Source organism: Phalacrocorax aristotelis, unplaced genomic scaffold, assembly GCF_949628215.1.
Source record: "Phalacrocorax aristotelis unplaced genomic scaffold, bGulAri2.1 scaffold_111, whole genome shotgun sequence".
NCBI classification, from domain to species: Eukaryota; Metazoa; Chordata; class Aves; order Suliformes; family Phalacrocoracidae; genus Phalacrocorax; species Phalacrocorax aristotelis.
The window spans coordinates 218931-233380 of record NW_027441230.1 but is presented as its reverse complement, the minus strand read 5'-3'; the positions used below and the strand labels follow the sequence as shown (position 1 = coordinate 233380).

The window sequence follows — 14450 nt, the reverse complement described above, 5'->3', positions numbered from 1 at the left end:
ATATAGCCTTATATGGACCAGAAAAATATAGCCTTATATGGACCAGAAAAATATAGCCTTATATGGACCGGACCAATATAGCCTTATATGGACTTGAAAAATATAGCCTTATATGGACCGGACCAATCTAGCCTTATATGGACCGGAAAAGTATAGCCTTATATGGAAAGGACCAATATAGCCTTATATGGACTTGAAAAATATAGCCTTATATGGACCGGACCAATACAGCCTTATATGGACCGGAAAAATATAGCCTTATATGGACTGGACCAATATAGCCTTATATGGAAAGGACCAGAAACCAAAAAAGCCTGACAAACCGCTTTGTGACACAGAGCAGCAAGTCAACAGGAGCACAGGCTGCACAAAGTCAGTGCCTGGCAGCAACCTCATCCAGAGCAGGAACTCCACTGGCAGAAAACCTCTTGAGCTTCCGCTGGACTTAGGAAGGGACTTCCTAAAGCCTCTTTCCTCCACGGCTACCCCAGCAAGCAGCAGTGGGGCAGCAGTGGAGCAGCGCTGCCCGGCTCCCCTCCTGCACCACCGACAAGCAACACAGCAGGCACGGTGCAAAAACCAGCCTCCACCAATGGCCCCGAGTGATCCGCATCAGAGATTCAAAAGAAGGAACGGCGCAACGAAACCACAAACAGAAACACACTGTTTACTACCAAGGCGGAGCAGCCGGCATGGTGTGTGCTATCCTAAAGCACTCTGAACATGAGAGACACAGTTTCACCTCAAACACAGCAAGTGAAATCCACCCGAGGGTGGCACCCCAGCGCCTCTCAAGGGAGGCCAGCCGTGCGGCCCAGCTGCTGAAACAACCAGCCAGGGAGCGCAGCGTGACCACAGCAGTGCCCAGCGCCTTACGAGACGCACTGCTGGCGCTGCTGCAGGGACAGGGCTTGTGTCCACCAGAACAGAGGCTGCTGTCAACCCAGCGGCAGCCGCCAAACCCAAAATAACCCTTAGACCTGGTAGCATTGCCCCAGTCCGGGAACAAACCCTAAATCCAGAGGCGCCCCACACCTGGCTGCACCCACCAGACCCAGCAGCATGCACCTCACACAGCAACACCCCCAAATCCTCAAGTTTCCCCCAAGATTGGCAGCAACCAGCAGACCCAGGCACACCCCCCAAAACCTGTCGGCAGCCTCCAAACCCACAAACACCCCCAAGCCCAGGGGCACACCTTAAACCTGCCAAGAGTCCCCCAAGCCCACAAGGAACCGCCAAATGCAGAAACACCCCCAAACCGGGCACCTTTCCCCACACCAGGCAGCACCCCCGAAACCTTGCAGCACTGCCGGCCCCAGCGGGGTGCAGCCGCCCCAAGCCTGGTGGCGGGAGGCCAGGCCGTGGCAGGGCGGCGTCTGAACAGAGCAGGCCTCCGTGCCACGGAAGCAGGTTCAGCGATGGCTGAAACACCGGTTTGGTTACAAATCCAAAACTCGGCACCGTATGGGCTGCTAGGAAGAAAATTAACTCCATCCCAGCCCGAACCAGAACAGACGCTGTCTCCGTTACGGCTTGATAGCAGCTTTCTGCCGCGCCGTGGTTTATTGACACCGTGGGCCAACGTAAACCTCCCCTGGCACATCTTCCTGCCATTCCCTCAGGCCTATCGTGGGTCACCAGAGAGAAGAGATCAGCGCCTGCCCCTCTTCCTGCCCTTGTGAGGAAGCTGCAGACCGTGATGAGGTCTCCCCTTAGTCTCCTCTTCTCCAGGCTGAACAAACCAAGGGACTTCAGCTGCTCCTTGTACAGCTTCTCCTCTAAACCCTTCACCAACTCCATGGCCCTCCTCCGGACACTCTCCAGTAACTTTATATCCTTCATGTACTGCGGCAACCAAAACTGCACCCAGCGCTCGAGGTGAGGCCGCACCAGCGCAGAGCAGAGCGGGACAATCCCCTCTCTCCATGGCTGCAACGCAGGGCTTGATGCACCCCAAGACATGGTTGGCCCTCTTGCCTGCCAGGGCACGCTCTTGCCTCGTGTTCAACTTGCCGTCGACCAGAACCCCCGGGTCCCTCCCCGCAGAGCTGCTCTCCGGCCTCTCATTCCCCACGCTGGCTGTACATCCAGGGTTGCCATGCCCCAGGTGCAAAACCCAGCACTTGGCCTTGTTCAACTTCATATGGTTGGTGGTTGCCCAGCTCTCCAGTCTGTCCAGATCCCTCTGAAGGGCCTCTCTGCCCTCGGGAGTGTCAACAGCTCCTCCCAATTTTGTCGTCAGCAAACTTAATCAGCGTTCCTTCAAGTCCTGCATCCAAGTCATTTACAATGAGATTAAAGAGTACCGGCCCCAAGATGGATCCCTGTGGAACCCCGCTAGTGACTGGCCACCAGCCCCATGTAACCCCATCGACTAGAACCCTTTGAGCCCGACCCCCCAGCCAATTGCTCACCCACCGCGTTACGCGTTTATCCAGCTGTGTGCTGGACATTTTGCCCAGGAGGAGACTGTGAGAGACAGTATCAAAAGCTTTACTGAAATCCAGAAAGATCACATCAGCTGGCTTCTCTTGGCCAACTAGGTCCGTGACCTTGTCATCGAAGGAAATTGTATTTGTCGTCACTCCCCTATTGGCCCTCGCGTTCACCGTCGCTCCCCAAATCCATATCCTGGCGGGACTGCCCCAGGCCCTTGCAGGAGGGCTGGAGAAATGGGCTTGGGGGGCGAGGGGGTGGTTGCCGTTTCTCCGGGGCCCGGAGGGTGCTGGGCCGGTCCCGCAACACCTGGCTGGCTGAGCTGGACAGCCATTTGGGCCGGGGCGGAGGCGGGCGGGCCGGGCGGCCGTCCGGGCTGGTGGAGGCTGGTTCCCCGCCACTGCTCCATAGCTGGTGGGCCGCTTTTCCAGGCACACGTGACGGCTGCTGGTGTTGGGTCCAGCTCTTGGAGGTGCTGGGGTGGGCAGTCCAGGTGTCCGGGTGTGAGGGGCAGCTGCTGGTGTCGGGCCGGGCTCTCGAAGCTGCGGCGAGGCGCCTGCGGAGAGAGGAGGCTGCTGAGGCCCCGCCACGGCTGCGGTGCTGGGCGGGTGGCGGGGCAGAGCTGCGCGCCCCATGGCATGGGGGCACCCGGCTGCACGTGGGAGCTGTGGGCACAGAGAGCTCTGTGCAGAAAACGGGGCGCCCCGCACCCCTCGGCTGGGGCTCTGCTCCCATGAGCTGAGAGCTGGGAAGGTTGCTCACCACAGTGTGGCTTGCTGGGATACCCTGGCCAAGGTGAACATCTGGAAATTACAGCATCACCTCACAGGGTGATTTCTGCTGCTGGGTTCCCTGGCAGGGAGATGTCGCTATTGCAGTTCTCACTTTCTGCGGCAACGTCATCCCTCTTTGTTTTCCTGCCTGACTTTGCTCTGCCTACGTCTGTTGCTGGGTCTGCTCTTGTCCAGGCAGGGTCACTTTTAACTAATACTTGCAACAGTGAGGACAGGTTGCAGAAAAGAGGGCCCATGGGTTGAGAGGACAGTTAAAACACCTCACAGCAGAAACCTCAGTCCTGTTTGGCCAGTAACTAACTCGGCACGCCAGAATACCCTACCTCAAAATGCTTCATGGCTAACAGCAGCCATCTAACGCAGCAGTTTGGCTGCACCTGCCCCCCGCCACCAACTCACCGCCTTCTCTTCCTCCACAGGCGGATCACACAACAGAAAACCATCCCAAGCAGTATGGAGCCCACGACCGCCACGGCGCCTTCTATGCAGTACTTCTGGAAATCTTTTGGATCCATAGCATTTGTGTTTCTCGTGCCATCCACGCCTGGAGGAATGATTCGGTGTGTTAGTGTGTCCTGCACACTACTGCTCATCTCACAGGAGGCCTGACATTGCCAGGAAATGCTCATTCTCGCTTTGGTAGCATCTCTGAGCCACGGAACATCCTGGGGCTGCCACATTTCCTTGGCTTCAGGAGAAGCAAAGGAAGCTCCCAAGGTCGTTGCAAATCAACACACTCTGGAGCCTCTCTTTCTCCTCGCAGCTTTGCTTACGCTCTGGCATGCCCATAGTCCAGTTTTCCCAGTGTCACGGGTTTGCTCCCCCTTCTTGGTGATCCTTCACGTCTGCACACAATTTCCTTTGCGCTCACCCACCTCCGCCTTGCAAGGCTTGCTAGAGCTGCTGCCTGGGGGCTCACTCTGACCCTTTGGGAACACTCATGAGGCCATCAGCAGAGGGTTACGAGCGAGCGTGTCTCTGGCACACTGACGGCAATAACCTTCACACCCCAGAGATGGGAGTCATCCTCTCAGAGCTGCTCCTGCCTTCTTTTAGAACACTTGCTCTCTGCTAAGAGTTTGGCTGCTGACATGGTGTGCAGTAGCGAGAACTCGGGGAAGAGCCTGCAGACACCCAGAGATTTTGACCTGTGGCCCTGGATGACCAAAGGACAGCAATTACCTGGCACCTCCACTGACTGAATTGCCCCTCTTCTGTCACCAGAGACTGGCACCGCGTGACTGCCTGCTTCCTGAAGCGCCTCACTCTCCGCAGTCTCACGGTCCATCTCTTTAGAAAGAAAGCGGGTCAGTTTCATTAGACATAATTAGATGTAAACAGACAGCAAATCCCAACCTGCTGAAAGGCTAGGGGATTGCATGCCATCTTGTTCACATTCCACTGAGCGCATTTCGGGCAAAGGGCAGGACGATGGTACACGACTCCCTGCAGAGAGGGCAGGAAGATGCCGTAGCAAGTTCAGCCGTGGAAAGAGCCCTTCTGAGAAGCACGTCCCACCATGCCAACTCCATCACACGGTAAGGCTATCAGGCACACGTGGTGGACTGAACCGCAAGCTCTTGCAACCATGTTCTGGGCACTTTCACGTGTGGCGGGGAAGAGCCCACAGTCCCCCAAGACAAGAGGAAAACCACAGCCAAGTTATCTAAAACACAACTGGAAACAGACAGCCAAACCATGCGAGACTGAATTCACAGCCCCTCATTTTAGCTGCCTTCAAGTTGGGCGGCCCGCCTCAAGCTGCCTGCCCAGCTCCCACCTGTCCCTGACTCCAGGGTGTCACTCAGAGTCCTCGCCCATCAAGGAGAACAGCGGGGCTGGACCGGCTGTGAAGCTGGGGCTGCTCCCATCCTGGCCAGGGGCTGCCTGCAGCGCAGGCAAAGTCTGCCGGTCTCAGCGACCCCAAGCTGCCTGCGCACCCTCTGTGCCGGCCAAGGGCACTCTCCCCTCCGCTGACTGGCAGGGTGCCGGCCCTCTCGCGGCTTGTCAGGAATCAGCTCCTCGGCAAGTCCCTCACGCATTCAAGGCGTGAGCGCTGCCCATCCCTGACAGCTGGATACCAACGTCTGCCCAGTCCAGCTCTGACCGCTAGGGGTATAACTGGGGCGGGCAGCTGTCCCTGGGGCTCAGCTTGAACCACAACTGGCAGCAGAGGCTCTGGGCCACTCTGTGGCTCACCAGCGCCTGCAAGGCGTGAAACTGAGTGTCACCGCAGTGAGGCTCTGATCAATCCCTTCCTGCTGTGTAGCTACGGCTGGGCCAGACAGGCATCAAACCCTCAGCTTCCCAAGTCTTCTGCTTAAGAGTGATATATACCCACCAAGTGCTTCCTTGTCCAGGCCCTTCAGGATTTCCTTCAGGACTTCTGATGACCGCTGGGAAGATTTGCCTCTTTCAGCTTCATACTTTGCTCTCTGGGGACCTTAACAGAAAGTAGCCAGTTAAATTTCTCTCTGATAAAATACCGAAACAGAGTGCTTAGTCTGTGCAGCCAGTCAAGACTGACTACTCACCCCTGCGATGCCAGGGGAGCTCCAGCGCGGGATCCAGCCCAGAAGCTGGAAAAGCCCTCCCTGTACCCACACCTGCAACCAAACCCCCACAAGAAGTTCCCATCACACATTGCGATATTCACTGTCAGAACTGAAGAGGAGAACGTATGAGGGGATCGTGTAACCACGTGGCGCACACGGCCTATATTGTCACGCCTGCAAGAGATGTCTCGCTCACGTCTGGCCTCTGAGCTGGCAGCTCTCCAAGGAAGTCAAAAGCCATGACGTACCCATGCGATATCCCAGCGTGTCAGCCCGGGAACCCAGACGGGAAGCTGGATATCCATCGCCTCCAGCCATGTCTGTAAACACAGGACAGAGAAGCTCCCATGAACTATTTTAATGCACTTCTTCAGTTCTGAACAGCAGTGAATGCAGTTCAAACGCAGCCTTGCTCCATGGCACTCGTCCCTCCCCTCCCCTCAAGAGCAGCGTGCCCCGGGCTGTGGGCTGGGGCTCTGTGTCCCATGGGGACCTGGCTTCACCCAAGGAGAGCACTGCAGGGCTAGAGCAGGAATGCTCCCACCTTCCCAAGCGGGCATCTCCCAAGGACAGAGGTGCCTGAAGCTGAAAGCCAGGACCCAGCCAGGAGCGGCAGAGCCACGGCTCCCGGCACGACTGTGACCAGCCTGGAGGAGAAGCGCTCCCACGGGCTATTGCCTGGCCTCTGCACAGCCACTCCGGCCCCAACGTGCAGGCTGGGGGAAGGCTGCCCTGGGGCAGGGCGGCACAGGGCCAGCTCTAGCAGCAGCTTCTCACCCCGTGGCACTGCTCCTGACCCCACCGTTCACCTGGAAAATGCCCCTGCAGTGGCCACGGAACCCTGCGCCTCCCCGGGGAGCGTCTGCCTCCAGCTGCCCGTGGACCTGGCCACGACTCACCTGCCCGAGCCTGGCCCTGCTGCTCTCCCAGCCCTGCCCCACCACGACCCCAGCCCCGCTGTCACCCCGAGCAGCCGTGGGTGCTGTGCCACGCTGCCAGGGTTGGGGCTGGACCTTGCCTGCCCACCTACCTAATCCCCACGCTCGCCACGGAGCAGCCCCGACCTGCCAGGCTTGCAGGGCCATCAGGAGCAGGATAAATAGGTGGGTGGGGGCCACGGCCCCCCGCGCCTGCACCATGCTGCTGCCGCTGCTGCCACAGCTGGCACTGCTGGAGCGGTGCCTGCGGCACAGCACTGCACAACACGGCGTGGCACACCGGGGTCTGTGACCTCACAACACATCCACGCCCCCACGGCCACGCCCTGGGCACCCGCGGTGTCATCTGACATGCTCTGAGAAGATCCTTGTGAGTCAGACTCCACGGGGGCCTTAATGGGATCCGCTGCCTTCAGCCAGCACAAATTTAGCTGTTTTCCAAAGGTGTTCCTCCCCTTCGTTGACAGTCCGCACAGCTTAACCTCTTTCTCTTTACACGCCCATACTGTTAACCTTGACCTTGGTTTTACTTCTTCCTAATTTATTGGCCAACCCAGCCTTTTGAAAATTCAATTTTCCAAGAAAGCAACAAAGTCAGTACTTTGGGATTTTAAAAAAGCAAGCAGCACATTTTGTGCTGTGTCTATAGTATATAAATATTGTGTGAATATATTTCAAAAACACCTGTCTCTGTCTTTGAGATGAGAAGGATGCTTAGGGAGAGTTCTTTATCCTTTTGGCTTTCTGGGTTAAGAAACTGATTCACTAATTAAGCATCAATTAGCTCTGATTTAAGTAAAACACAGCCTGTCTTCTCGAGGGCTGCTTTGGGAACGTACTGGTCCAAGAGACTGAAAGATTAGCGTGGAGGGTGAGCCACCGACGGCCGATATGTGTCAACGTACAGTACTTAAAGCTAAATGCTTGAAATACCAATGCACCTTTTTTGCTTTTGCTCATGAGTCAAATGCGCCATCTCTGACCTCACAGGTACACTCGTTCTCCAGATTCCCACGGGCTGTATCCCACCGTCCTGGCAGAGCAGCCCAGGGTCGGTTCTGCTCTCCCATGCAGGTGGACAGCAGGTACGTCAGTGTGCTGAGTGAGCTCGGAGGTGCGGGTCCCGCCGTGCCGCGGCGACCAGACCCTGCTCCAGCTCTCTCCTCTGACACCTCCAACATCACCAGCTCCACGGCCAGTGGGTCTGGTCCTAAGGCTGGGCTCAGCAGGCCCGTACACTCGCCCACAGGGTCTTCCAGGGAACCAACATTACCAAAGTCTGTAGTGTTACACGGAGTCAGAAGCAGCACTGGGAAGGGATGAGGAAGTAAAGGGTAAAAACTTCCAGCTGCTTTTTATTAATATGAAATAACGAAAAGGGCACAACCGCAAGAACCTTCCCAATTTCCTTTGGTTCTGTTAACCCGTTAGCTGCTGACGTTGTCAGAGATAGCAACATGCTGGAAAAGTCAAAGGAAGGTCCTGGGTAAAAATTAGCATGGTAGGCAGGGAAATTCATCAAAGCAGTACTAACCCGCAGTTGCCTTATAAGGTTTTTCACTAATTGCTTGCAAGGGGTATATCACAATTCAGTGATGCGCCGAAGTGTGGCTGCTCACTCAGCAATCAGGGGTCTCCAGAGCAAGGTTTGCAGGGATGCTTTTTCTTTCTCTAGGCATCGGCTAGCACAAGCCACGTTGCCCGTGTAACAACTCAAACAGCTGATGCAAAGTGTGCATAGAGGTGGGCTTCTCTTTAATTGTCCAAGTAACTGCCGTGGCATGTAATGATGAACAGCTGTATTGCATTCTCTTTCCAGTGCTCTTCAGAAGGGGGGCGGGGCAAGAAGGAATTCTCTCCTTCCATGGCAGCTACAACAAAAGAGACCCAGTCTATGAGGAAAACATAGTTTGAGCGATTTTTGCTCCAGACCGTGAAGGTAAGCTTCACCTGAAGCGAGAGATGTCAAAAGAGGGGAACAAAAATCTTCAAAGTAATCCTCCTTGAACAGCCAGGGTAGGGGAAACATTGCCTTCTCCTCCTTTTCAGGATAAAATGATGCCTGTACACAGTCAAGCATGCCTGGCAAATCTCAGCAGTAGGAGAAGGGAGGAGCTGACATTTAGTTTTGTATGTTGGATGACTAATGGTATCCAAAAGACATTTTGAATATTCCCTGGAAAACTTTAAATGTAAGTGAAAACCTTTCCATTAACTTCCCAGCTCTTCTGAACAAGAAGAAAGGATAAAAAAAGAAGAGAAGAATGTGTGTCTACGGCCTTTCCTGCATTAAGTACGTCGGGTACGAGCGAGGAGAACAAAAGCATGCCCCGTGAAATTGCGCATGTGCATAACTTGCTGAGAGACCTCCGTGGGCCAGAGATCTTTTCTGCTCAGAATCCTGTTAAGGGCCAAAAGGAAACAGATGCCACGTGTTCTTCAGGTGCGGAAACAACACGCAGAAACAGGAGGAAAATATTGCCAGACGGGATCCTCACAAATCCATGGTCCCCAATGGGATGCACTCACCAGTGCTGAGGGAGCTGGCGGATGTTCTTGCCAAGCCACTCTCCATCATCTTTGAAAAGTCATGGAGGACAGAAGAGGCACCCGAGGACTGGAGGAAAGAAAATGTCACTCCACTCTTCAAAAAGGGCAAGAAGGAGGACCTGGGAAACTATAGGCCAGTCAGCCTCTCCTCCGGCCCCAGAAAGGTGATGGAGCAGTTCATCCTGGAGGTCATCTCCACGCATGTAGAGGACAAGAAGGTTATCAGAAGCAGTCAACATGGGTTCACCAAGGGGAGATCATGCTTGACCAACCTGACAGCCTTCTATGATGGCGTGACTGGCTGCGTCGACAAAGGGAGAGCAGCGGATGTTGTCTGTCTCAACTTCGTTAAGGTGTTCAACCCTGTCTCCTAGAACATCCTCACGATCAAGCTAAGGTAGTGTGGGCTGGTGAGGTGGACAGAGAACGGGCTCAACAACAGAGCTCAGAGGCTTCCACCACCTCTCCGGGCAACCTGATCCAGTGCTTCACCACCCTCCTAAAAAATGTCTTCCTTATATCTACTCTAAATCAACTCTCCTTTAGTTTAAAACCATTACCCCTTGTCCTGTCAAAGCAGGCCTTGCTAAAATGGTTGTCCCCATCTTTCCTATAGTCCCCCTTTAAGTACTGACAGGCTGCAACATGGTCTCCCCGCAGCCTTCTCTTCTCCAGATTAAAGAGCTTTGATTTCTCTTTCAGGCTGAACATCAGATGCTTCTTAAAGGGAAATACTGGGGAAGACAACCCTTTTCAAAGAAACTCACCTCTGCAAACGGAAACAATGACAGCTTCTGACAAGCTTCCATAGAATTAGTCGCATCTGACTGGCGAGTACTCGAGGAAACCTGAAACAAGGAGTGTGGAGGGTAAGTCAAGACCTCAAGGGTGTTTCTTCCAAGCTAAGAGCATGAGCGACCAAATCAAAATACCAGGGGGCAGAAGCACGAGGCAGGCTTTAAGAGAAGATGGACACCCTAATGCTTCACAGTCCCGGACAGCTTAAATCAAATTAAAAGGTGAAAACATCGTTTGGCACCTATTTTAATGTATTTGACAATCGCCTAAGAAGAGAGCACAAAAATACCAGATTTTTTTTTTCTAAACTCTGCAAAGGAGTTTTGTGCAACAAAATACTAACCTGGTGATTTGGGGCTACATACACAAGCACCTTGTGTTGGGGATGCTATGGACACTGCTCTACCTGTAACTTACGCTACCATTCCGAATAACAAAATTACTTAGAAGCTAAAAAACAAAAGGTTTTGAAGACACTGAGGGTTGCTAAGTGACAGAAATACTTATTGGAGAAATAATCCCAAACCACCAAACAGCGTGACAATAAGCAGTTAACCCCAAACTGCTCAAATAACGTGCCTAAAGATCTGCTTAGGGATGCTTATGAGAAGCAGTGCAAGAAAGAGTCATCACTTCTGAAATGCAAATACAAAGAAATTACTCTTCCAAAGCAACAGCCTTATTCAAATGGACACAGAGCTTAGCTGTACTATTCTTATGAGCCAGAAACATGTTAATCAAACGTCAGCCTGTAAAGAAATTGTACCAAGATGATACATCCATTAAATCATAGAATCATAGGATGACCTGAGTTGGAAGTTAGAACTCACGCCTCCCCAGTATAACGGGCAAAAGAGCACGTTTTCAGTGAAATTGGATTGCGCTTCTCTGGATTTAAATACAAAAAGTTAGCTCCGCTGGTACATTCATCCGCAAGAACGTTAACACCTCCAACTTCATAGACACCCGTACATGATTTCTGTAAACAGCAAATTAATACACTCTATGAAAAAGAAGGCACATAATCAGCATTTTCCTTTTTGACCTGAAAAAAGAAAATCTCTAACAGCAGATAAGCCTGAAGTAAAACCCAATCCAACCTGGACCCCAAATGGGGTTTGGGTTACGATGTGCCACATATCTGCCCTCGACTCTTGAAAGCAATCCCGTGCTGAGGAAAATTTTAGGTTGTTATGCAGAGGTTTAACTCGAGTCTTGGCAACTTAATTTGGGCCGTGAAAGGTATTGGCACTGCAGCACCACGTGCAGTAAGGAAAACCGGTCTTGCAGTTCGATTCCAACGCCGCACCCTCAAACAAAACAAGGCTGCTACGTCTGAGGAACAGGGATGGAATCTCACCTGCCGTCCCAAAGTTACGCTGTGGCATTCCTTCACTTTTTGTCGCTTTCCCCAGGCTTGGTAAACCTTTTGCAGAGTCTGAAGCAAAGGCCCATAGCTTTTTCCTGTTCGTAACAGTGCATGTCTGGGCTTTCACAGGTTGGTTTGTTGTGGGCCGCCACGTGTACCCTGGATTTGCCTTCATAAATGCATCCTTGTACTAGGAAAGAAAAGGAAAATTACCAGTCAGGCCAGTCATGACATTATACTGTCCACAGGGCAATAGAGGGCACTGCTTCTAAGAGGACTTCAGACAGTAAATAATGCTGAAATATCTTGATTCTTGATTTGACCTGCCTGAGCTGGGGCCAGAGCCATTCACCAAGGCCTTTCCTGAGCTGGCAGGGGACAAGCTCCAGTTTCAGGATGAGCAGTCTTTCACTGTAGACATCACTGAGACGCTCGCCTGGCTTGACACCATGGACAGTGAGGACGTGTCCCTGGTGTCCCTGACGGCCCCAGTTTGGCTGCCTACCTACACAAGTTCCCTGACCTCTCCGAGTACGTGGCAGCGGGCGGCTGCCCCGATGACAGAGTGGTGGCAGCGGGGCTGGGGGACAGCGAGGACACCGCCCCTGATTTCCTAGACTTGCCCAACAGCCGCACCAGCACCAATTTCCTCAGTGAGCTCCATGACTTCGCAGGTACATGGCAGAGGGCAACTGCCCCAAGGACCAAGTGGTGGTGGAACAGCTAGGGGACAGTGAGGACACCGTCCTGACCACCAGTGGTCCCAGCGTGACTGCCGAGGCCCTTGATGAGCTCCCCGACCTCTCCGGGTATGTGGCAGAGAGCAGCTGCCCCAAAGAGCGAGTGGTGGCAGTGGGGCTGGGGGATGGTGTCCCCACAATCCCCGATATCCCCGACTTGACAACCTCCATCAACAAGCTTCCCCCACCTCTTGGAGCAAAGGGCAGAGGGCACCTGCGATGTGGAGCAGTTGGCAGCAGTGATGCTGGTGGTTGGAGAAACCAGCCTCCTCAATGTCCCCGACAGCCTTGCCACCACCGCCTCCTTCAGTGAAGTCCCCGATGTCTTGGATTATGGAGCGGAGGGCAAGCGTCCTGAGGAACACCTGGCAGCAGTGATGCTGGGGACGATGAACCGTTCTCAGGGGGGCCGGCCTCCCCCTTGCAGGACCTCAAGGGGAACCAGGGTGGGATGGCGGCAGCCCTCCCCACCTGGCTGCCCTTGGACACTTCTGAGGAGAGCTCTGCAGAGACTGCAGAGGAGACTTCAGAGGACAGGCCTGTGGAGAGTCCCCAGAAGGATCCCCTCCAGGGTCCTGCAGAGAGTCCCCTGCTCAGCCCCCTGCAGATCCCACTGCTGAGTCTTTTGGTCAGACCCCGGCTGCATCCCCAGTGTCATCCACCCCATAAGGCGTTATAACCGTGCCAGGAGCTCTCCAGCACTCCCTGACCATGACCACCAAAGACCTCTCTCTAACAAACCACCAAGAGCCTCCTCTGCATAAGCGAGCCACCAAATGCACTCACAAGCACTGCTCTCTGCCAGGAGAGCCCTCACTAACAGTTTAGATTAGCAATCAAGACTGGCAAGCACGCTTGACAGTAACACTCAGTTCCAGGAGGACAGAAACGCAGATAAAATCTAGCCACTGCTTCACACCAGGAAAGTGACAAATGCCGGTCTTTTGCGTTACGCTGACATGAATGTTAGTAACGGGAGATAAAGGAACTGACCACCTCCAGCTGCGTATTAGTGACAGCTGCTTCCAGCTGGTTCTTTGACTCAAGGCTTACCTGGCCCACGGAACTGCTGGATCCTGCGGAGATGAGCATGCCGTTCTCGTCCTTTAGGAAGCTCCTCTGAGACCAATAGGCTGGATCAGAAGCAAAGGCTTTGCTGTGCCCTGCATTCCTAGGGTCACACACGCTTGTGCTGTCGGTGTTCACAGAAGTCACACACCTCCTTCCTGCATCCTTCTCTCTCTGCCTGTTAACATTACAATTGTAGTATCAAACTACCAGCAATCAGGCTTTCACTAATAACTCATGGTCGAGTCTGGGTTTAAACCAAGTTCAACCGCAAGGCACAGCTTCATCTCCTAAGCACACTAGAGAAGATGCTGAGGTAGGAAGGCTTGTCGATGTGGCTCATCTAGCCTAACCCACAGCCCAGGAGTTAATGACGTATGCCGCACTTTAGCTTTCGTTGTGCAGAACAATCCCTAGAGTCACACTGATGCAGCCTGCTTTATTTCTGGGTGCAACAAGCCCTCAAATACCAGGTGTGTGCTTTCCTAAGCACAACTCTGCTGGACCGGTCAGCTCCAAAACTTAAAAAGCTCAACTCACCCCAAAAACGTTAACTTGCGCCCCTCTCCTGGTTTGGAATATCCACACAGCGAAGCACCACCGGAAGCCTTGTTCACCAGACGGTTGCCTGACAAACCGCTCTGTGACACAGAGCAGCAAGTCAACAGGAGCACAGGCTGCACAAAGTCAGTGCCTGGCAGCAACCTCATCCAGAGCAGGAACTCCACTGGCAGAAAACCTCTTGAGCTTCCGCTGGACTTAGGAAGGGACTTCCTAAAGCCTCTTTCCTCCACGGCTACCCCAGCAAGCAGCAGTGGGGCAGCAGTGGAGCAGCGCTGCCCGGCTCCCCTCCTGCACCACCGACAAGCAACACAGCAGGCACGGTGCAAAAACCAGCCTCCACCAATGGCCCCGAGTGATCCGCATCAGAGATTCAAAAGAAGGAACGGCGCAACGAAACCACAAACAGAAACACACTGTTTACTATCAAGGCGGAGCAGCCGGCATGGTGTGTGCTATCCTAAAGCACTCTGAACATGAGAGACACAGTTTCACCTCAAACACAGCAAGTGAAATCCACCCGAGGGTGGCACCCCAGCGCCTCTCAAGGGAGGCCAGCCGTGCGGCCCAGCTGCTGAAACAACCAGCCAGGGAGCGCAGCGTGACCACAGCAGTGCCCAGCGCCTTACGAGACGCAC

General features: G+C 53.9%; 1 protein-coding gene across 5 annotated transcripts; it reads right to left on the bottom strand.

Annotated features, from left to right (window-relative positions):
- Positions 1–1127: 1127 nt before the first annotated feature.
- LOC142051152 (uncharacterized) lies at positions 1128–14228 on the bottom strand. Of its 5 annotated transcripts, XM_075080336.1 has the most exons (6): positions 8677–9447; positions 6037–6108; positions 5575–5676; positions 4416–4523; positions 3633–3777; positions 2481–2995 (listed from the first exon to the last, which is right to left on the bottom strand). In XM_075080336.1, exons 1-6 carry the CDS (start codon positions 8804–8806, stop codon positions 2593–2595), a joined length of 960 nt encoding a protein of 319 aa, XP_074936437.1. In that variant the 5' UTR covers positions 8807–9447; the 3' UTR covers positions 2481–2592. The 5 variants fall into 5 exon arrangements, with proteins under 5 accessions (XP_074936435.1, XP_074936432.1, XP_074936436.1 ...); XM_075080334.1 differs by lacking the exons at positions 3633–3777; positions 8677–9447 and adding an exon at positions 13237–14228 and having other exon boundaries at positions 1128–2995; XM_075080331.1 differs by lacking the exon at positions 3633–3777 and having other exon boundaries at positions 1128–2995.
- Between the last annotated feature and the right edge of the window lie 222 nt (positions 14229–14450).